Source organism: Natrix helvetica (genome assembly GCF_964273705.1).
Source record: "Natrix helvetica genome assembly, chromosome: 4".
In the NCBI taxonomy this organism is placed as follows: domain Eukaryota; kingdom Metazoa; phylum Chordata; class Lepidosauria; order Squamata; family Natricidae; genus Natrix; species Natrix helvetica.
Window position 1 is genome coordinate 23747450 of NC_138550.1, and position 24558 is coordinate 23772007.

At 36.7% G+C, this 24558-nt stretch overlaps 1 protein-coding gene across 2 annotated transcripts in view; it reads right to left on the reverse strand.

Annotated features, from left to right (window-relative positions):
* Positions 1–23662, reverse strand: part of FLT3 (fms related receptor tyrosine kinase 3) — a 61500-nt gene extending 37838 nt beyond the window's left edge. The window contains exons 1-5 of one of the 2 annotated variants that reach the window (XM_081949886.1): positions 23525–23662; positions 15808–15929; positions 10344–10549; positions 8831–8946; positions 1713–1827 (exon numbers count right to left, since the gene is read on the reverse strand). In XM_081949886.1, coding sequence (XP_081806012.1) covers positions 1713–1827; positions 8831–8946; positions 10344–10549; positions 15808–15929; positions 23525–23579 — 614 coding nt within the window. In that variant the 5' untranslated portion in view covers positions 23580–23662. Of the gene's footprint in view, positions 1–1712; positions 1828–8830; positions 8947–10343; positions 10553–15807; positions 15930–23524 lie in introns of both variants that reach the window. The other variant, XM_081949885.1, reaches the window with a different exon arrangement.
* Positions 23663–24558: the final 896 nt, after the last annotated feature.

The following is a 24558-nucleotide window of genomic DNA, read 5'->3' on the forward strand; positions in this document are numbered from 1 at the left end:
TGTAGTCGATGAGATTGTGATAACTGCAAAATACATGTTTTATTGTAAACTGCTAAGTTTAATATAAACTGAATGAGCACCATCGTTGATAATGCAGGGGCTAATATACCAAAGATCTGCATAAAAATCTACTCCTACTTGCTGGCTCCCCGTCTTGAGTCACATTGCACCACCAGCTCTACGAAGGCAGAAAGCCTTCGTGAAGGAGTACAACAAAATTATGAGAAACCCACTTCTTCCTGTACACACTGATTTTCCTCATCTATGAATTGGCAGGCTTAAATCCAGGGAGCCCTCTCTGGCACTCGCTCAACAGCTGTATAACAACTTTGACATCAACACACACAGTGGAAAACCAAATGGGCTGCTGAACGCCCAGATACTGGCAGCTACATAGATGACCCTACACAAAAGGTGCCAGGTTTTGACCTTCCTCGCCAGCACTGGTCAACTCTGAACAAGATCCGTACCAAACATGGTATCTGCCACTACTCATTGTTTAAGTGGGGTCTTGTCTCTAGCCCTAAGTGTGACTGTGGTGCTCCTTGGCAAAATATCCATCACATTGTGTCTGAATATCCATCAAAAGCTTACACCAGCCCAATCAGAGGTGGTATTCACCCAAACCGGTAGCGGAAATTGTGGGTGGCTCCGCCCACCCGCCCTGGTTCTATGGCATCTTATTTAGGCTCTTTTTAAAGGCAAAGCGTATGCGCGGAAGGCTGAGCTCGTGCGAGGATGTGCACACTCACATTTGCGAACCAATAGGGAAGGTAAGTGAATACAATCCCTGAGCCCAATATCTGAATTTTTTCAACATAGAGCACCCTGTCCTTGAATGGCTGGGTAGACTGGACATTAACATTTGAACCACTATAAGTCCATGTATTTGCCATACATTAAATAAATAAAAATCAAAGATTTGGTTAGTCTTTAGATTAGTCCACTATATCAATCCTTATTTGGCTACTAAAGACTCTTAGTTGTTTGATAGGTTTCAGTGGCAGCTCAGAACATCTACAAATCTCTGTAATCTAGTTTGTGCTACCCAAAATCTAAAGCAGGTGTTGTCTGGGCATTTAAATGTATAGCCAAATATAAGGGGAAGTTGGTTCAAACATTTTCCGAAACTTACGGTAATTCCTAGGTTTCTTACATTCTAGAAACAATGAGATTTTTTTTTTCTAAAAGAGTGATATTGCCTACAGGTCTCATAGCCATTACACAAAGCAAGAAATTTGAGGGCAGGCAGATCATTTTGCAATTTCAATGGATGAATATGGAAGTTCCATACAAATAAATTCATAGCATTTACCATAGCATTCTGTCAATTTACTACATGCCATCTTCTTTTAGAAAAAAAATATCTCAATCAAAGAACTACTATCTCAGGCAAACAGTAAACAACAGCCTAATGAAGGGACCACCAGGAACAAATCATGCCAACACTGTCAGACCAAACCACTTATATATAAACAGAAAGCAAATCCCACTCCCTTCTAGTACGGACGGTGTAACCTGGTTGGGTACTAAAGCCTTTGCAAGCAAACCAAGCTCAGAGAGCACCAAGTTCAGCCCTGAGCTACAAATATTTTCTTCTATGGGCATCTTCTCTCAGTCGGAAGATGGCCAAATATACATAAATAATACAAAAATTGAGAGTCCCAGAAAAAGAAAAGGAAAAAAAAAGACAATAGTTTGGAGCCACATACTTGTCATCAGGAACCTGGCAAGGTAACCATTCAAGAACTGGTGTAGGATGTCCTTCTGATATGCACCTCACACTTTCATCTCCATGTTTTATAAAATATGGCTTTTCTGGGCTTCCTATTGAAAATGATGCATATAGTGGGGTTTTTCAAAGTATTTTTTAAGTATGTATGCATTTTGCATATGCATCTTAGCTTTTTTTTTTTTTTATGTTGATATTAACAAAAAGTATGCAAAGATTTTGTCTCTGCTATATACATGATGAAATTTCTATAGCTACTCATCTCAGTCTAGTGACCAAATTCTCTTGGTTGTCTCTTAATATTTTTCTGTCTTTGTAAAACATCTAGAAGCCCTGGTGGTTAGAATGCAATAATTAAATTCAAAAAATAGTACTGCAGGCTAACTCTGCCCATAGGCTGAAGTTCGATCCTAACTGGTTGACTCAGCCTTCCATGGTCAATAAAACAAGGTCCCAGATTGTTGGGGGAAATATTTGGGGGGTGACATTTGTAAACCACTCAGAGAGCGCTGTAAAGGATTACAGAACAATATATAAGTCTAAGTGCTATTGCTAGTGTTATTTTTGCTTCCATCATGTTTATTTTTATTATTCATATTTATTTATTTATTTGTCCCTACACTTCCTCATAAATTGCCTTTTGTTACTTCGACTTCTCAACTTTCACTTTTTGTGGATCTCATCAGTTCCATCCAACCATGACTTTCTGGGGGCTTCCCCTTGTGTGTATTGTTTTGTGATTCAAATCTCATTTATTCTCTACCACCATTTATTCTCTCCCAAATCACAAAAAATATTTATTTCATGCTAGCTTCGTGATCCTCCTTTTAGTTGATATTAATTCAGCATCCATTAATTCCTGAGCCAAACTTTTCTTATGTTACCATTCCCAATGCGTATATGAGTTGTGTATGCATGCATGTGTGTATATGTGTTTGTTTGTTTGATTATTTATTTATTTAACTTCTTCTTTCATTTCTTTGAGACTGTCAAATTCATTTATTCATTTATAAAAACCTGAGTTTCCCCACTCAATTTGCATTATAGCATGTACCTATTTTGGTGTCCAGTTAAGTCTTCTGATATGTGTGCTTACAGTTCAATTTGCCTAATCTATATTGTTTTTGCGAACAATTCCCATTAAAAAATGCATTTTACATTATTTTCATGAATCTTTTTTATGCAAGCCAGCACGATATATTTTTTAAAATAAAAAGCAAAAAATTAGCACTGCTATGAAAAAATTGAGAACCGTGAATTGAAACGATTACAAAACTTCACCTTGACACTGGCTAAAAAAAATACAACATTAGGCAAATTAGTATTTAACATTAATTTCTTTCCTTCATCAATGCTAGAGGCATTTTCTAAATAATTACTGGCCATGTTTGGAGTGGGGGTGGGTGGGTACAGATAATTTTTCGGAATGGAGATAATTGGCTATGTTTAGTCATGCAAGTACACATTTAATAAAATATGAATAAATACTGTATATAAGCTGCGGTATAAACTATGTTTGATTAAATAACCTCCTGAGTAACTAAAGAAGCCAGGAAGCTTTTTAATAAAAATTGTAGGGCTTGTTGCAATCAGGAAAAAAAATCAAGGTACTAAGTGATAGAGTGAAGTTATCTTCCAAGTCAAACTCTTAACTAGGAGCCATGATTTCCAAATGAAATTCATTGAAAACTAATTAGCAGAATAGCTTCCTTTATTTGCCAGCTTGTCCAAAGGTGAATCAAAGTGCCTAGGCATGTTGCAAAAAAAGGGCATTCATCTCAGTTTATCAATACAATAGCAGAGTTGGAAGGGACCTTGGAGGTCTTCTAGTCCAACCCCCTGCCTAGGCAGGAAACCCTATACCGTTTCAGACAAATGGCTATCCAACATCTTCTTAAAGACTTCCAGTGTTGGGGCATTCACAACTTCTGGAGGCAAGCTGTTCCACTGATTAATTGTTCTAACTGTCAGGAGATTTCTTCTCAGTTCTAAGTTGCTTCTCTCCTTGATTAGTTTCCACCCATTGCTTCTTATTCTACCCTCAGGTGCCTTGGAGAATAGTTTGACTCCCTCTTCTTTGTGGCAACCCCTGAGATATTGGAACACTGCTATCATGTCTCCCCTAGTCCTTCTTTTCATTAAACTAGACATACCCAGTTCCTGCAACCATTCTTCATATGTTTTAGTCTCCAGTCCCCTAATCATCTTTGTTGCTCTTCTCTGCATTCTTTCTAGAGTCTCCACATCTTTTCTACATCGTGGTGACCAAAACTGAATGCAGTATTCCAAGGGTGGCCTTACCAAGGCATTATAAAGTGGTATTAACACTTCAGGTGATCTTGATTCTCTCCCTCTGTTGATGCAGCCTAGAACTGTGTTGGTTTTTTTGGCTCATATTTAAATGGTTGTCCACTAGGACTCCAAGATCATTTGAGAGTGTGGGTGGGTGGATGTGCACATGTGTGAGAATTGAACTTTGGTGTTGAACATTTAGTCCAATTATTTCTATCAAAAACAGAACTGTATAAGGTTGTTACTATATCCTAATTCTTATTTCAGCAAACGTCCTCAAACTGCACTCTCAGGTGAATTAGATGGCCGACTGCTATGCTGTGCAGGAATTGTGGAAGTTGCTGTTGCAACAGATCTGAGAGAGTCTTAGAGCACATATTTGATTACTGAAAGTAAATTGTATGGTTTTCATAGTTACTTTATCTGGGTTAATATTTTGGTTTAAAATAATGCTTTGGAAAGCTGGGCGGAGTTGAGGCTTAGGGGAAGAGAAATCATGCATGCAAATTCCCCCCAAAATCCCATCTCAGTTATCTAAATTATACAATGATTATATGATGCTAGTTTTTCAGCTAGTGCAATCTGTTCTGCCAAACTCTTTAACAGAAAAATCTTCTTCTTGATAGAACTCCTGTATTGCATTACTCATAGCCCTTGGAGTCAACTTCATGCAGTCTGATTTCAACAAATTTGTAACTTTATCTTTATTTATCTATATATCTTTATTTCATGTTTTGGGCCATTTTGTGCACGGAGTCCTGCTCTGATTATCAGTAGTTTGTGTTCCCTTGTGTTCTGAGTAGTGTAAAAACTGGAAAGGCCACAAAAAATGTCAGTTTTGAGCAGCAATAATTTCTGATGCAAAAGCTAAAGTCTCAAGTTCAGTTCAATTCCTAGCAAGTTCATGAGCTTGTAGGTTTCTTTTGACAACAGTGTAAAAATACTTTGCATTGCTTTTAATCCCCATGAGATTTTTGGGTGGTTTTCAATTCTAACAAGGCCCAAGCTTGTTTAGGTTTTTGAAATCAACCGACGGCAGCTTGACGTTGCCCTCTAGGTGGGCAACTCCTCCAGAACTTCAACATTAGCCATTTGCTCCCCAATTCTTAAAAATATAATTTCTGACTCTCTTATACTTTTTAAAAAGGGGAAGGTTGGTAATTATTTTTTAAATAGCCTCATTTTAAAGACTTCGAAGACATTAAAGTTCCATAAGCTACTATTTTTATACAAGTTGATAGCAATTTGTCAAGTACAAAACAGGGGCGTGGAGGGAAAAACCTATGTTTAGAATTAAGGAACAACAAATTGTTCTTTTGTTTTCAGTACAGAGTTCACTCAGACAGTAGCCCCACTCTCGGTTACCTTCGTGTTATCAGCCTAATTTAAGTGGCATGGTAGCTTTCGGCACTGTTGCGGTCAAACCATTGGGAATCAGAAACTCTTGTTGACAGATCACAGCTCATTCAGAGAACTACCAGTCAATCCTCTTATTCCAGGAGGCTTAAAAGTGTCCCAGCACTACTGTCATGTCAGGTTGATACTTTAAACTTTAGGGCAGTGATGGCTCACCTTTTTGTTGTTGGGTGCCAAAAATGTGAGGGTGGGCACGCAATAGCATGCATGCAAGCACCCATAATACAAAGCGCTCCCCCATATGTGCATGCATGCACAATCCCCCACACGCTCCCCCCACATGCGCCACACTGCTTGACTCCAAGCTGAGCTTTGTGTTTCCTTTGGAGGGCCCGGGGAGGTCCCCGGAGGAAATTTCTTCGGGGGGGGGGGGCAGAGGTTAGGCCCATTTTTCGCCCTTCCCAGGCTCCAGAGTTTTTCCTGGAGCCCGGGGAGGGCGGAAACGGCCTCCCCCGGCCCTCTGGAAGGCTGAAAATCAGCTGGCTGCTGCATGCATGCGCTCTGGACCTGATGGCTTGCCTTCCAGCAGATATGGCTGCAGGTGCCACCTGTGGCATGTGCGCCATAGGTTTGCCATCATGGCTTTAGGGAAACATGAATGGAATCAAAGCATTTCAGAGATTTTCTTTAAGAAGGTTGAAACTGCTCTAGCTTTAAAGTAGTGAGGAGAGTGGATAAATATCCCACAATAATGGAACTAACATGGAAGGTGGATTATAAATAGGGGGAAAAAGGACAAATCATTCAAGAGCACAGCATCCAAAACATTTTCAGGTTTCAAAATTCCTCATTTCTACCCATTTATCTCTCCTTTGAATGTTAGTCATTGACATCTAGGCCATGCATTTATGTATTATCAAGAAAAGCTCATGCTCTAATGCACCCCATGCCAAAGGGAATGCACTTGATATGTAGAGACCAAAATGTAGAAATAATTATTGTGATTAAATAGCTATATAATATATGCCAGTGATGGTTTTCCTTTTTGGCACTGAGTGCCGAAACTGGAGTGTGTGTGCACATGTATGTTTGCATGCGTGCCATTGCCAGCTGCTCTTCTGGGTTCCATTGCACGCATGCATGTTGGACAGCTGTTCTTTTCCGGGTTCCATGCATGCATGCGCTGGAGCAGTTGGCTAATGTGGATGCGTACCAGACCAACTGGCTGGCGCACCATGCACGAGACGGAACCTGGAAGAGCAGCTGGTGAAAGCATGCGTGCCCACAGAGAGAGCTCTGTGTGTCACCTGTGGCATGCATGCCAGAGGTTCGCCATCACGGATATATGCCATCAAGACTATGAGCAAGAACAGGTTTGTGCACCAGTACTTTTTGGTGCACAGCTAGGACCTTAAACTTTCTTTACTCTTCTTGAAAGAGTCCAATCTATGGGGTATATCTTAGTATGACCTCGAACTCCAAATAGGCAGGACTATCTTGAATTGAAACCGGTACATGTACCATAGCACATTGGTTGAAGTTAATCTTCTTTGAGTTCTTTTCTTATTGAGGACAATTACAAACCAATATGGTACAGACCAATCTCACAAAAGTTTTAATCTCCTGGCTTCTCCACTGAGGCATTTCTAAACATGGGTTCTGAGTGTGCATTTAATCAACCTATCAAAGACCTGGAAACCCAACAAAATCAACCTATTCTACTTTAAGAACATTTGAAGAGCAGGTCAAGTTCCTTTTATGAACCAGTGAGATACACCAGTTAACTGTTTCTAAATGCCAAAAAGCACTTATGTTAACACGCTTCAATGCTCCTCACACAGCAGTTTTGGAGAGTTGGTAGAAAAGTCCCCTATGAGCTATGATTATGTCCCTGTGCACAAGGGACTATTGAAACCGCAATTAATCTCTTGCTATATTGTACCCTCAACAAGGGTTCAAAGACCTACACTATAACTTATTATCTGTAAAACACCATGGAAATTCTCTTTTTTTATGTTGCTGTTGTTATTGTTATCAGATCAGTATAATTTAGTTTCCTTGAACACAGCTAGATTTTGCTTTTCTGTCTGTAAAATGAGGCAGACTTTTCTTATCCATTGACAAATCCACTATCAATTGTAATATCAGTGATTGTAATTACAAAAATATTTATATTCATACCCCATATATTCATGTATGCAAGTGACAGACATGTCTCCCTGTTCAATCTCCTGCCCAGGAGCTAACTGTAATTGATGGGGAACTTCAAAGTCTTTGTTCTCTTTTATTTTCTTTAAATTTGACCTGGAAGGGCTTTCAGGCTGATAGCACCTAAAGCTAGTAGTCCAAAGTTACTGTTGAAGTCTGCCTTTTTCCTCAAGAAAGAAAACATGAACAAACAGTAGAAAGAGACATTTGCAAATGTAGTGGTAAAATTTCATGAATGATGAAGGATGATTATACAATAAGAAACACTTGCAGTAGGACCCTTGGACTGGATAGCTTTTCAAAGGAGAGGCAGTTTACAGACATCCTTTTAGAAGGTTAGCTGTATGGGTTCTAATTTTTTAAAGGAGGAATATACCTGTAACTATATAGCAATAGCACTTAGACTTATATACCACTTCACAGTACTTTACAGCCTTCTCTAAGCAGTTTACAGAGTCAGCCTATTGCTCCCAACAATCTGGGTCCTCATTTTACCAACCTGGGAAGGATGGAAGGCTGAATCAACCTTGAGACTCGAACTGTTGAACTGCTGGCAGTCAGCAGAATTAGCCTGCAATACTGCATTCTACTGTAATCACTGCACTCCAGGGCTGTTATATAACAACTTCCTAAAGCAAAATGCCTAATAATAATAAAAAAATAGGGATATTCATAACTATAAAAAAGTACATTTGGCTGCAATACATTTTGAAAGTTATCGATGAAAAGTTGATAAATAACTTTTATATAAACTTAATTATCATCCATTTGTTGAGCTTGAACAAAATCAATACATTTTACAAGCCATATTAACTCCCATATTTACCAACATTAACTATACATTTAATTCTGATTTTTGCTTTCCGTTGCTGTGCTATTATTATTTTAGCTATTCTTAGTACAATTAATATACAATACCCTATAAATCTATACATTCTGTATTTATAAATAGCAAGAAAAATAATATTAGAATACCACAGCAATTGACAGCTTGTTCTTTGCTAATTATTGCATGTCATTGTTCCAAAATAAATTAAAGTTTATATATGATTAAGGTAGGAGGAAAATCTGCTTTAAATGAAGTCTCCAGCAATAACATGATAATCATGACACATTTTATTTAGTGTATGTAGTATTAAATAAATAGCTTTAAATACTTTTTAAAGGTTTGCACTTAAAATATTAACTGGGCGGTGTTCTAATTGTAAAATAAGATACGAAACCTCCATGTGTCATACTTACTCCTTATATACAACGTAAATACTACACTGTAGTTACTGGTTTCAGTTGTAATTAACAGTGTGTGATTTCCCTCTTGGGTTTCTTTGATTCTTGGGAACTCCAATGAAATGATATGCCTGTTGAGACAGAAAACAAGACTTCCTTTATGAAATAATTATGAAAAAAAGTTTCAGGGTGCGGAACTAGCCTAAGATGACAACAAGCAAAAAGGAAACAAAACCTTGCATATGGACCAGAAAAACCATTTCATTAATCACCTACAGAATTAGGTTAGCCAGAATGACGGTTCTTCTCTACTTATACTTCTCTGGAAGTTCTTGAAATCTCTGCAGTTTCAAATAATAGTGGCTTCTTGCTCATTCCAAGAAGAGGAAGAGATCATCCTTTTAGCTTCAATATGCAACTTCATTGCATATTTCATTTAGAAAGACTGGTAGACTAATATAAGCAGTATAGTTCTAACTGCAGGTTAGAATGGGTCAATTAAGCCTGTGAATTTTAGCAGATAACTTCAGGTGGTTTGTCAGAGTTTGGACACCGCATTCCTTAACTCATTTCAAGTTTCTGATTTTATTTGCAGTCTACTGGTAGAGCTAGTAGCAATGTAGTTGCCGCTTCTCCCTCGCTTCCCTTCCTTTCCATTTTATCTAGCAACTGACCCAAGTTCAACCAGTGAAAATAGCTGTCTGAGAGATAAATTTGATCCTCTCTATTCCTATCTATCAACATCACTTTTAATACAGCAATAGACTAAATGGCATAACTTTATAGTTAAAAGTCATTACTGGTTACTTATAGCATATAGCATCTATCTTCTAACTAACCGTGAATGGCTCCCAATCAAAAAATGTATTAATAAATTGGGAAAACATCCAGAGGCATATAAATATTGGGTGGGAATTCCCCACTTGAATTCTGGGGAAGGAAATTTGACTTCCAATTTCTTCCATTAAGCTTCTGAAACCTTCTTCCAGCCATGGAGCTTTGATGTCAGAGAAAGATGTATATGAAACCTGGGAATTAGAAGATAGCATTGAAAGATTAGGTGAGGATTTGGATCCATGGGAATCCAAAGCTTTCCTGTTCTTCAATTCTGCCCAAGCTAATAGGAATTAAAGGCGAGTCAGTTGTTTGAATAGGCGATTAGGGACACCTCCTAATTCTCACTCACGGATGAAGCATAATACTCTGCCTTCAATTTTGCTCCGTAAGAATGAATTAGGACAAGTACAGGAAAGATATTATGAAAAGTTAAGAAGGACAAATGCTAAGTGCTGAATATTGGAGCTATATGTGAAAGGGTGTGATGCAAGAGAATGTTCGTAAGTAGTGTTACTTCAATAGAGACAAGCAACCATCCAATTATTCACATCTTTAAAAATTCGAATTACTAAGAAGGGAATTCATGTGTTGCAATTGTTCATTTGAGCTTTTGATACAGGCTCATGTGAAGGGGAACAAATATTACTTTTTGCTCTTCGTATTTTTAATGTGTTTTTCTTTGTTTGCTTACCGGTTCTCCAAATCCAGAGAGGAGTTACATTTGGTCTGGATCTCTTTAAAAACCCAATGGCAGACGATGTTCTCCGAAATATTTAATATTGCTTTTAACCTGACATTTTCAAGCACACCAACTTCTACAACCTTGGTGGTTTTGTAGGCATTCTCAGTGCTTTGAGTATTCAAGGAACACTGGAGGTCTTCAACATTATCTTGCATCTGCTTTGTAAGAGATAGAAAATATATGTTTACTCTGTTGCACCATTTAAAATCTATCTTGCTTTTAGAGAAACAACATTGAAAGATAATTTGCATACAGTTCTCTGTAAGAGATCTGAGTAGCTACCACCGATAAAGATAGTATTTCCCTTCTATCTTTCCCAAATAAATGAGGTCCTTCCCTATCTCTCTTTGTCCTTCCTGCTCAGTCACTGAAAGAGATAGAGAGGTTACACAATTTGATTAAGCAATGAAGGTTGAGGACATCTTTTGTGGTGAAAGCTGTGAGACGAAATCCTTGGAGAAGAAATTTTGAAGTAGAATTTGAATTTGTACAAAGTAATTTCGTATGCTTAATTTATTGGAATATGCAAACAAATCAAATTATTTCAATTTTAAACTAGATATATTTTTCCATCAAAGGTATCTCCTGCATTTGTTAAATACAATATTGCCGTTACAAGGATAGTAGGCCTGAAAAACAGCCAGTCCTTGGTCTTCATGTTTTGAAAGACTGCTGTCTATCATGTTATGCCTGTTAAGTTGGGATTTTTTATCGTATGTTTGCCATAGTTTGCAAAAACACAGTTTGTAAAAATGAATATGTAAGGCACAATCTCACTGTGTCTTGGAATAAGAATTATGAAACGACTGTAGCTTTACTTCCTTTCAGTTTGGGGCAGTATGGAGTTGATAGATATCAACATGATTTAAATGATGGAGTGAAAATGTTTCTGGCTTGGTTGATACATTGGTTTGACTTTAAAAACACAAATTATTCATTCAGATACCAACATACGTTTATTATTAATTTATCAACCTGATTTTGCATGAAAGGAAAACCTTGTTGTAATAGTTACATTCAGTCATCCAAACTACTGTCTGCCCACTACTGATAGCAAATCAAAGCAATTTAAATGAGTAAGTCAAAAGGCAAAATTAGTGTTGAAATTAGAGGTGCACTATAGTTAGCCCAGAGTCCAAACACACTTCAACACCCCTCTACCCTTGCAAAGCAAGGAATCCTTCTCAAAGCTTCATGAAAATTTGTCGCTAAATTGCAATTTATAATGTGACATAAAAAGGACAATATTAAATAAATAGAGAACAGTAGTCACATTACATGCATTGGAGTGTTCTAATTTACATTTTAATTAAAGTAAGTAAAATTTTGATTTTGCTTGAATTCTATTCATATTGGAAGCATAGCTGACAAAGTGTCAGTCAAAGCCATTTATGGTACTCACTAAGAAAAGAGTTGAGCATACTAAAGTTAAATCAGATTCCTCATTGATGCCTTAATATGCAGTAGCGCCTTGCAATGATATGTCTTTGACTACATGATATAAATATGCTACTAAACCTACTACTAATATGAACAAAGAATCTAGAGCAGTGGTTCTCAACCTTCCCAATGCTGCGACCCTTTAATACAGTTCCTCATATTGTGATGACCCCCAACCATAAAATTGGCAAATCTCGGTTCCTAAGACTATCGAAAATATGTGTTTTCCGATGGTCTTATGCGACCCCTGTGAAAGGATCGTTCGACCCCCAAAGGGGTCCCGACCCACAGGTTGAGAACTACTGGTCTAGAGTGACCAAAAATACTGATTATGCAGTAGATATGAGAGATAATGATGAAGAAAATGGCAATAAGGAAAAGGGAGATATATAGAAGAGCCAAGTCAGGGCATTAGGATAGACAGTTAGCAAAGTATGACAGAAAGAAAGAACAAAAGACTGAAAGAGTTTAGGAAGAGGAGCACCTGAAATATGACAGAAATGTGGAAATAAAAAAGAAAAGGAAGTTATAATTTCTATTTTGGCATGGAAAAGAAGCAAAGTATTTTGCACAAACTAAAGAGTTTGAGGAGGGAGAGAAAGTCTTAATATAGCATACATTTTAAGATATAAGATTTATGATTTCCTGAACTACTGTGACTAAGTAGACCATGCAGCTTTATTTTCAGCAAACAAGAGGAAAAGGACATAAATTTAGGGAGGATGAAGTCAAACAGCACTTCTGTTCTCACATATATTTATCCATATTAGACCATAGCTAAGGTACCGAGTGGAGAGACTCCCAAAGGTGCTTTTTCCAAAAGGCAACTGGACTTTCTTGGGTTTTTTTTTCCTTAGAAAATATTTCGTTGCTCCTCCAAAAAGCTAAACATTTTCTAAAAAAGAATATATATATATATAAAAACAAGTTGCCTTTAGGAATAAAGCATCTTTGGAGTTTTCGGAGAGTATAGGTTGGGGATATTCCTCAGAGACATGAAAAAAGATATTATGAGGGGATGATATCAGCGGTGAAATCCTCCGAAGTCTGCTACCGGTTCAGTGAGTCTGCTACTGAGTGCACACTTTGCTCAGCGCTAAAAAAGGAACATTTTGAAGCCTTCCAAGTAAGTAGAACAGCTGGAGGGCAGGGAGGAATCCGCTGTGGCACACGATTTAGATTAGCTAGAAATCAGGAAATCCGACGAGTCTAGCTAATATAAATCGCGCATCACAGCTGATAGTCGGAAATACTAGTTCGTCCAAACCGGTAACATTTCTTTTACTATCGGTTCAGGTGAACCGGTAGCATTTTTTACTACCAGTTCGGGCGAACCAGTCCAAACTGGTAGCATTTCACCCCTGCATAATATCACAAGTAAAAAGCAGTTTAGACAATATAGAGAGACAGTTTGCTGGAGTGGTTAAGGCACCTTTTTTAAAAAAAAACAGTAGATGGTGAATTTGAGCCCTGAAGCCAGGTTGGGGAACTGGCTTCAGGAAACCTCTTTCAAAACTTTGCCAAGAAAACGGCATTGTTTAAGTTGTTTAGCAGTCACTGCGAGTCAACAGTGACTTGAAGGTTCGCACATCCATACAAAAACCTCACTTCAAAAATTTTAAGCATAGTACATGGAAATCAGGAAACAAAAGGAGGCAATAAGTATTAACAGTGGAATATCACATGTTTGAAAAAGGGAAGATGAAGATTGCTCAGAAGACCACAAGAGAGTATGGAAACAGAACAGCTGTCAGTGGAGAAAAGATGAAAAAATATTAGCTTTACAGTTAAGATGAACTATTTTTGTGACTTGTTTCAATTGTTGAAAAAATAATTCAATGCGTAGCTTATGATGGGACCTCATAAACTACGTTTATACTTCAGAGGTCAGCACTCCAGACAGCTGCCTGATTATAAAACCAGTTCAGGCTCAGAGAATTAAAGACCTGGGGGAGAATGAAATCCCTTATTATAAAGATAAAATAAAACCTTGACATCCAGTTTTATAATACTTTGACAGGTAGTAGCAACATCCATCATTGTTTGAGCTCCATTCACAGAAAAAGAACAGTGAAAAGCAATGGGTAAGGGAAAACGTAAAAACATTATTTATAAGTTAGCAAAGAAATAAGTCTTTTGAAAGAGATGAGATGAGGATTAGTAGATCTCAAGCCATAGCATAGATGGTCTTTATGTAAAATGTACAACTCTTCTGGCTTCAAAGCTACCAAACATCCCATCAAGTATCAATTCACTTGGAAGGGAAGGCAATAGTTAAAATCTTGAGTGTGTACGTATTTCTAAAACTTTTGCATTAGCAATGGGCAATCAACTATTGTGTATGACTTCATCCTTGTCTGTAGTAAAGATTCAAATCTAATTGAGCCTTGCCCAAAAGTTTTTAGCCAAATCAAACTGCAGAGTAAGTCGTGGAAGATCAGGAAGCCTAGGATTCATTCCATAGATGGGTTGCTAATTTTTTTACTACTGGTTCAGGTGTACTTCTGCGAGCGCTCCCGCGCAACACTTATGTGCATGCGCAGAAGCTTTTGCACATGTGCAGAAGCATCCAGGCAGGTGGGCGGAGCTTCCCGCTGCCGATACTACCAATTCAGGCGATCCAGGCTGAACCTGCAGCAACCCACCTCTGATTCACTCCCAAACCCAGGTTGTGAAGCCTGACAATTTGAATATTTGTTCATTACCCCAATTACAACGAGAGGAGAGTCATTGGTTAAGAATCAAGAGTTAGCATTGTGGCAATTGCCTCTCTGGGTGGCAGCCCATTAATCGTTTGTCTCAACATCTTCTGTGTCAAAGCCATGTGCCAGCCAGAAAGGCCAGCAGATGGAACAGAATCTACTGGTGGCAAATGGTCTTTGTATGGAGCTGGTATTTGTGGAATTAAAATTGCTTTGATGGGTTTGGAAGCCAGAAGACACAGAGAAAAGCTGGTGGCAGAAGAAGATGTCACCCAAGACATTTTAAGACAGCATTTATCTACCCAAGCTTCAAGAGGGTAGAGTCCACATCCAATGGAACAATGCAAACAAATTCTGATTACAACTTGATTTACAACTATTTGTTTAGTGACTGTTTGAAGTTACAGTGGCATTAGAAAAGTGACTTATTGCCTATTTATGACCATTATAGCATTCCCATGGTCACAGGATCAAAATTCAGGTGCTTGGCAACTGGTATGTATTTATGATACTGTCATATCATCACCCCATTGCACTGTCCTGGTGTCATGTGATACCATTTGCAATCTTCTCAGCAGGCTTCTGACAAGCAGAGTCAACGGGAGAGGCCCGATTCACTTAACAGTATGATTTACTTAATAGCTGCAGTGATTTGCTTAGCAACTGTGGGGGGAAAAGGTTGTAAAATGGGGCAAAACTTATTTAACAACTGCCTTACTTAGTAATGGAAATTTTGGGCTCAATTGTAGGTTGAGGATTGTATTTCATCTGGGAAAGGTGAAAAAACAGGCAATGACAATATTGAAGGACTGGATGATCTTCACAATGAAGAAAAATTGAAAGTTGGGACTCTTTAGCTTACTGAATAATTGATGGAGTGGGTGAGGAAGATATGTACTCTATGGAGAAAGTGGAGAGGAAGAAGACATATCCTTTGCTCATAATGCTAGAACACAGGATTAGTGAAACTGGATGGTGGTAAGTACAATATACATGAAAGCAGGAAGGATTGTCTGTAATTAAATCATGCAAGATTTCAATTCATTAATTACAGGCATTCCTTGCAATGCCCACCAGGTAGCTTTAAGTGAAGCTTAAACTTGTTTCACACAGTAAAAAAAAATAGTAGAGAATGTTATATTATATTCCATGACAGAGACGCACTGTCTTCAGTATGATATGATGGAGAACATAAACAGGAAGATGCTATTCTGTGGCACAGATGGGACTTTGGTCCTATTCAACATTTTTATACTCTAATTTTCCTTTACCTTGAGAGAAGCTGAAGAATTCCAATTTCTTGAAGCATTGTTGTGTTGTTTGTTTAAAAAGCAAGTTATCTCAAATGTAGTTTGGCTTATCACAACAGTGGATGTCACTGTCAGAATCAGAGCTGCCAAAAAGGAAAACAAAAAATGTATAATGAAATCAAAACGTAAACATGCTGAATATATTGTGGTGGTTTTTTTTCAACCCACTGTCCCTTTTCCCATTCATTCAACCCACTCAACTAGTAAGTTTCTCAGTAAATAAAATAGATAGAACATAAAATATAGCATAATAGGATTGGAAGAGACTTTGGAGGTCTTCTACTCAAAACCCTTGCTCAAGCACGAGACCTGGACAATTGGGTGTCTGGTCTCTTCTTGAAAATCTCCAGTGATGAGTAGCCATAACTTCGTGAGGTAAGCCATTCCACTGATTAATTGTTCTCAATGTCAAAGAAATGTATCCTAAGTTCTAGATTGGAGCTGTCTTTAATTATTTTTCACCCACTACTTCTTGTCCAGTCCTCAGGTACTTTGAATAGGTCAACTTCCTCTTCCCTGTGATAACCCCGCAAGTACTAAAACACTGCTACCATATCACCCCTCTTTTTGGTAAATGAGGCATACCTACTTCCCTCAATTTTTCATCAAATGATTCAGCTTCCAGACCAGAGGTGAAATGCTACTGGTTCAGGCCGGTTCGACTGAACCGGTAGTAAAAAAATACTTTAAAAAATAAAATAAAGTTCTGACGAGAACTTTTTAATTTTTTTAAAGCATTTTTTAATTACCTGTTCACCCGAACGGGTAGTAAAAAAAACACTTTAAAAGGTTTTTTTTTAAAGTTGCGATGATCAGCTGTGCAACAATCAGCTGTGCTGTGTTGGAACTTTTTAAAAAACTTTTAAAAGCATTTTTTAAATTACTGATCAGCTGTGTGACAATCAGCTCTGCCTGATTTTCTTTGAGGTTCCTGCTTGTTGCAGGGGCCATTTTGTGTGAAGTCAAGCTGCTTTTACATTGTGTGTGAGTCAGTTGTGAAGCTTTTGTGTGATTTTTGTGTAAAGTGTGATGGCAGATTTTTGAGCTCTCTGTGACGTTTCTGCTTGCTGCAGGGGACATTTTGTGTGAAGTCCAGCTGCTTATACATAGTATGTGAGTCAGTTGTGCAGCCACACCCACCCAGTCACATGACCATGAAGCCTCCCCCACTTGGTCACCTGACCACCAAGCCACGCCCACAGAACTGGTAGGGAAAAAATTTGAATTTCACCACAGTTCCAGACCCCTTATCTTTTTGTTCTTCTCTGCACTCTTTCTAGGGCAGGCATGTCCAGAGTGCGGCCCGGGGGCCAAATGTGGCCCTTTTTCAAATTTCAAGCGGCCCACAGCCTCTTCTCCCTACTGGAGTTATTTGTTTAGTCTTTCATAAAATACCATATTTTTCGAAGTATAAAGATGCATCTTTTTCCCCTCAAAAAAGAGGCTAAAAATCTGGGTGCATCTTATACACTGAATACAGCATTTTTTGCCTCCCAAAACTGCCCCCTTCACCAAAATGGCTGCGCATAGCCTTTAGGAGGTTTTCAGAGTGCTCCTGGGGGCTGTGGAGGGCATAAATGAGCAAAAAATGGGCCATTTTTTGCTCAACTTTGCCCCCCCTAGCCCCCAGGAGCACTCTAGAAGCCTCTTAAAGGCTATTCATGCCCTTTTTTAAAAAGGCCCATTTTCGTGAAAAATGGGCCATTTTGGGGAGAGTGCAAAAACTTTTTTTTTTAATTTGCCTCTTCAAAATCTTGGTGCGTCTTATACTCCGAAAAATAAGGTAGTTAATTCGCATTTAATGTTAAGGGTTCAAAGAATGTCAGGCTGAATGATCGGCCCCACACATTTTCACCTCACCAAATCTGGCCCTCCTTGCAAAAAGTTTGGACACCCCTGTTCTAGGGTCTCAATATCTTTTTTGCATTGTGGTGACCAGAACTCAGTGACAAGATGCTTCTGAATCTTGAGTCTTATCTTCTAAATGTTAGCTATTCCCCTCAGTTTGGTGCCATCTGCAAATTTGATGAATTCCACTTCTATCTGCTCATCTAGATCATTTTTGAAGATGCTGAAGATTACTCAGCCATTATCTATATATCGCTATCATTCTCTCTCTCTAATGTTACTCACTTAATTATAGATGCCACGAATGTCAGTCCTATTTTGTGTATTGGAGTGGTATTTAGCATTTTGGAAATGTCTCCTTGGCTGGCAGAAAGCCAGAATCAATGGAAAACGTGACCATTTCATAAGATAGAATATGTATATAATATGGTGTTTCAGCCTGGATGAATGAAATATAAGTATCAGTGTTGAAGCAGTAGATTTGATAAAAGATAAGCCAGCCTTCATTGTGAATACAGAACACAAATATTAAATTAAGAGTAAAAAAAGTCACTACAAACACAAAGCACAATGAATAAAGGAACAATTCGATTTTAAACATTAAAGTCTCTTTTCCAGCCAGTATTTTATTAATCTTTATGGTCAAAATTAAAATGAGATACAGAGTGTCTGTAAAAGTATTGGGAAGTTAGTTTTTTAGCTGAAGGTAATTGCAAAGATTCTTAATGAAATATAGCACCAAAATAGGAAGCCAAATTTTAGCAACTAATCAAGGAGAGGACGAACCTAGAACTAAGGGGAATTTTCTTATTAGGACAATTAATCAGTAGATTAATTAATCTAGAAATGGAATAAAAACTGAATGACAAATAAGAATGGAAAACGGCTAATGTGATTTATAAAGAAAACACCACAATATGATGATACATTCATGCCCTAGTCTCTCTTTCCAGTATGCAGGACTGCAGCTGGAGTAGCCATTATTAGACTAGGTTGAGAAGAGATATAAATAAAAATAGTCCCCAAAGGATTACCTAGCATAAGACTGAAACTAGACAATACTTAAAAACAAACAAACAGGGAATGCATTTGTTTAGCATGGCATAGAATAGTCTTTCAACCAGAAGTATGGAATAAAAGAGAGACAGATAAATGTTTAAAAAAATATAAAACCAAAAAGCAGATATTTATTTGAGTTCTAGATAAACATTTAGTTCAGATTTGGGATTAATAGTGTTTCACAGATGTGGCTGCCAGCTATTTGTGTGTATGTGTTATTATTATGGAAAGTTAGATGAGATTTCATCTACATTATTCACCCCGATTAATGCATTCATTCTAATAATCGAGTCTGACTCTGAATTACAAATTTATGTCTGAAGAATCTGGGTTAAGTTTTGGATTAGAGATTTGGGGAACATGAAAGTTTATGCATCGTTTTTGTAATATTTTCATTGGATCTTAATAATGATTTTATTCATTTGGGATTTGGGGGTCTTTTTTCATAGGCTTAACACAGCTCTAATTTTGTCACTAGGAGCAATGTAACATTGGCCACTAATGTATTGTATACAGGTTGACTTACTAGGTAATAACTTTTGTATAGTAGGAGCTTTAGGCAGATAAACAATTGAGAAATACTATTCTTTTAAAAAAGCAGTGTTAATTGCTGCACCTTTCTCATATTAAGTATATTAGCTCAAGTTCATGTTAGGAAAAACTTAGTAAGAAAACAATATTCAGAGTAGCTCAATAACTAAACCAAATACTAAACATGGAGAATACACAGCAATAGCAAAAAAAACTAGCAGTATACATTCACAACAGAATCTGAACAAATTCAACTAAAAATAGCTTTCATATATAGTGTATGTTACACAGCAATGCATACTTAAGACATTTAAATACAATTTCTAAATAAAAAATAGATAAAAGGACCAGACAAGAAATTAGAAACCTAATGCTTACAAATATATTGATTTATATTTGAGGTTCAATGGGAAGAAAGAATATACTTGAAAAGTGGTTTCTTAATGTTTTTATTGATTTTTATTCTTTTTTCCTTTTCTTTTTGTATACTTTTTGTCATTTAAAAATAATTTATTGCACTTTGTGATTTTATGATTCACATTTTTTTGCATTGAGTTTATTAGTGTTTTTTAGGATTTTAAATGATATAGTATAATAATTTATTGGAATATTAGAAAATTGTAAAACACATTTGTAAATCCCTTGTTTATGTGTTTGACTTTATTCTGTCTTCCCTTTTTTCTTTTTCTTCTGTTTATCTATCTATACCTATATCTATATCTATAACCGCATCTCCCTCTCTTTCTCTCTCTCTCTCCCTCCCTCCCTTCCTCTCCCCCCCCCTCTCTCTTTCTCGTGGGAAGTGATAGGTTCTCCTTGCTTTGTACATTCAAAGAGAAGCTAAGAACTGGCTTGCCAGTTACGGATTACTACACTAAGCAAAGGCTGTTGGCACCCAGTGAATATTGACTGATCTCAAAAAACCTAAGCAGTGCTTCACAGACAATACTCAAATGAGAAACCACCCTGAAATTCCAGATTGTAAACTAAACTGACAAGTTAAAAACATAAAAAAAGAAGAAAGGGAAGAATCCTGGAAAAAAGCAATAAATAACTGCTTCCATAGAGTACTTTGTGCTTCTGTTCCTAGTACTGTATTTTTATACTATTGACCAAAAAAATCCAGCTTTAGTCATATTCATGTGGTTATCGGGAGTTCAGTTAAATCTGAAGGAGCCTTTCCCTTTATAAATTAGGCAAAGGACTGAGCTCAATAATGAAAAAAGATCTTTCAACTTTATGATGCTAAGACTCACAATGAGCTTTAACCATGAGACAATCAGGATTATAATGTTATGGATGAGGTCTGCATTAATTTGTTTACTCTTGGCCTTGTACATTCAGCCATTGGGTTTATAAACCATCAACCATAATGTATGAACCCAATAAATTTCAGCTTATTTTATAAACCATTATTAAAGCAAATAATATCTTAGAATGATTATGAGACTATGTGGCGATGGTTTCGGCAAAGAATGATCATTATCCATCCTCAGGCATACTTTATTCTTTCAAGGTAGACTGATGCAGAACCAGTCTTAGAATGAGACATACATTGTATAAGACATAGTTTGAATACTATGATTTATTGAATAATTCATACTTGTTTGGAATAATACAATAAGCTAAATAAAAACATATTTACAAACTATAGTGACAACATTCACACAAACACAAAATCCCAATGCAATATGCAGTCACAATTGAATCCTGCCATCTTTCATTCTAAGGAGAAGAATTCTGTCTTAGCTTCTCAATTCTTACATTAATGGACTATGTTATTCTTTGCTTTACTTATGGCCTGTTCAGATTTAGAGAAACTAATACATCTGAGCAAGGTTACAGAAGGCCAGGTTTATATAAATGCAGTACGTTTTCCTTGTTTTAGCTTCTCTTGATTTGTCCTTATATAAACCTATTTGAGATCCAGGACATAAATGAAGCAAGAAATAACCCAAGAAATCATAAAGAAACCATGCATTTCTGCTTGCACATGACATTAACTTACAGATCTAGACTGAATTTGCATATTACACTGAAATGTAAGATTGGCTTAACAGTAAATTCAGTTATTCCTACTTTAAGTAAGTGCAGTTAACAAGATTTACATAGACAAGCTTAACATGAAATTTAAACCAAAGGCTCTGACTTTATCAACCTGAAAGAAACCAGAAGATAAACACATAGCTTGACCTCTTCATTCTCTAATGTTTTTCCAATGAATGAATCTAAGATTTTACATCTGCATATAATGCTAAGACTGGCTAATCAAGACACAAACAACTCATTAATCATGTGCTTTTCTGGCAAGAGCACTCTGATAGGTTTGCCTGTGTATTTGCTTTATCATTTGGTATAATATGCAGGATGGAATGTAAAAAGTAAGCCAGTAATAAACCATAGATTCAAAAAGCTGTTCATTTTATACACTAAGCCCCAAATAAGTACCTTGGCTTTTCATAATGGATGAACCCAACTTCTATGGAGAACAGAACAGAATTTAAAGCACAATAAATACTTGTGAGACTGAAGACCTAGATATGAAACTGTATAAACACAACCAAGAATCAAAGAAAAATGCACAATTTATAGCATTTTAATTCTTGAACATATTTTACATTTAGTTTGAAATAAGCTGCTGAAATCAACATGGAAAGAAAAGCTACTTAAATTACAAGACAAATAAGTAAAATAGTGAGCTTGAATATATGAATTTACAAAACATATTTTAAAAGAGCAACTACAAAAAGAGCTGCATTTTATTTTACAATATATTGCAGTAGGAAATGCTGCCTCTGCTGCAATTTTCCCCAACATTTTGATTGGACTTTTGGATTTTCAAACATAAAAACAGATTTTATTTCAATAAGATTTATTTCAGATGAGACAGATCAAAGTTCAGTGGGGATACTAAGCATGCTTGCAAGTGAATATATCCCATGGAACTCCATGGAACAGATGTACTCAGGGCTGTGTAGTATGAGAAATCATAAATCAAACCTTGACAATTTTAGAATTTAGCACATAAGAGCTGGTGAGAATATGCTGTTGTATTATTGTAGAATGGCTGAACCATGCGAATTAAGAACCAAAGACATAATAATGTGGATCAGCAAATAATGGCATAAAAGAGAATATGTTAAGGCTGAGCTCTTATAAATCATGACACTTATTCTATTATTACCAAGAACACCATTTCAGCCCTAGAGGAAAATATAGTTATCTAAATCTTGAAAAACATAATTATGCTATTTTCTTCCTAACAAGATTAAATAATATAATCAAGCAAAATTAGGTACCTGATATTACCAAACTAGTTCCTGGTAAGAAAGATAGAAAAAGATCTTTCTTTCCCTTTCTTTCTTTCTTTCTTTCTTTCTTTCTTTCTTTCTTTCTTTCTTCTTTCTTTCTCTCTCTCTCTCTTTCTCTCTCTCTCTCTCTTTCTTTCTTTCTTTCTTTCTTTCTTTCTTTTTCTTAATTATGCTGTGGGTTTACTTTAGACCTTACTGGACTTTAATTCAGGAGCCATGGTTTTCACTTACTGTAAGTATGGGTATGAATAATATTAAACATATTAGGCAAGATGTACAGAAACTGAAATATGAGCTTAGTCCTTTGTTCAATTGTATAAAAAGGTAAGATTAAAAAAAGCATTAAAATATGGTTTCACAGTTGTATGAATACAATTTCACCAAATAACCTATTCAGTGAACTGGTAGCCAAAGTTTTAGTAATAGTTAAGCAAAATATTTATCCATCAATACAATAATCATCCTTCTAATAAAGATCCAAACTCATTACTTTATCAAGATATATTAATTGTATCCTTGGCATATACTCAAATCTATTCTAAGAAAAGATTTCATTTACATTTGGATCTCTGAGTTTTCCGTTAGTTTTCAAATCTCTCAGATCAGAAAAAAATTGATCTAAAAAAACCCTTTCTCCTTGCTTATTTTAAATCCATCAGCAATTGTTACCCATCCTTCTGAAGCTTCCTACAAGCAGCCTGTTCTGTTAGGAAGGAGAAACAGAAAAGGGTGCAAAAAGATCACCAAAACCAAAGATGCATGGGGCAAAATCAAATAGAAATGAAGAGAAATGAGATACGGAAAATAAATCCGTGGAGGAGACATTAAATAGAGAAAAAGGTGTAGGACAAAACTATCGAAACAGGAGGAAAATTTGGGCCAACAAGGCAAGAAGAGCTATGAATGCAGATGTCAATGGGTACACTTACCAAGCATCTGCAGCTGACTTTTGGTTACTAAAATATTGAAGTGTTGCCGTCTCATTGCAGCTGTTGGTGCAAGAGTTCCTTGCTTGAGTGAAATGTTATTTCAAGAGCTCACATTCTGTATATGCAGGTGGTTCTCTCGGGAATCCATTATAAGCCTCTCGACTGTAAACCACTTCTTCTTTTTGAGGAGGAGTTTTGGGGCTCTTCCTGCAACAAAAAAATAATAATAATAACAACAGCAGATTTTAAAAAAACCACCCTACAATAGTTAACCACCAGCAAAGTGAACAGTATCTTTCTATAGTATTCGATATGTTTTTTTTCCTATCATTTTTGGAGGATGAAAAGTTTTGATTCCCGCAGAAAAGTCTTTGAAAGCTCCTTGGTGTTTTTATTTTTTCAGTACCCTCCCCTTTTTATTTCAAGAAATATTCACCGTTTAATAATTAACCACAGAGGCATAGTTCTTTTTAGGAACAAGTTTGTTGTGCTAAATCCATACTCCAGTAGAGGGCTCTCAGGCATTAGAATCGTCAGGTTACTGAGCTGCATTTCAGAAACCTAATCAAATAGTGAGGGTTTTTTTTTTCCTCCTTCCGATTCAGACTCAGTGTCAAACACCATGACAATCACTAAAAAAATAAATGGTAATTGCAAACAAAACATGTTATTAGTTCAACATGAGATCCAAAAACCAGCTTTTTAGAGGATAGTGCCTCCTTTCGCTCGGTTATAGAACTCATTCCTATAATGATAAGTATAAGTATAATCTTTATTGTCATTGTACTTAAATACAACGGAATTGGTTTTAACCTCACTGGTGCAAAATTATAACAGAAACGAAAAAAGAAAGAAAAAGAAGAAAAAAAAAACCAGCGTGTGCATGGAGTGTTGCGGTTGTATTTAAAAGTCTCACAGCCCAAGGATAGAAACTACCTTTAAAACTGTTTGTTCTGTTGCCTGGGAGTTTATCATTTTGGTCTTGGACTGTAGATGTCCTATCCCAGCAGATGTGGTATGCAATTTTCCGCCTG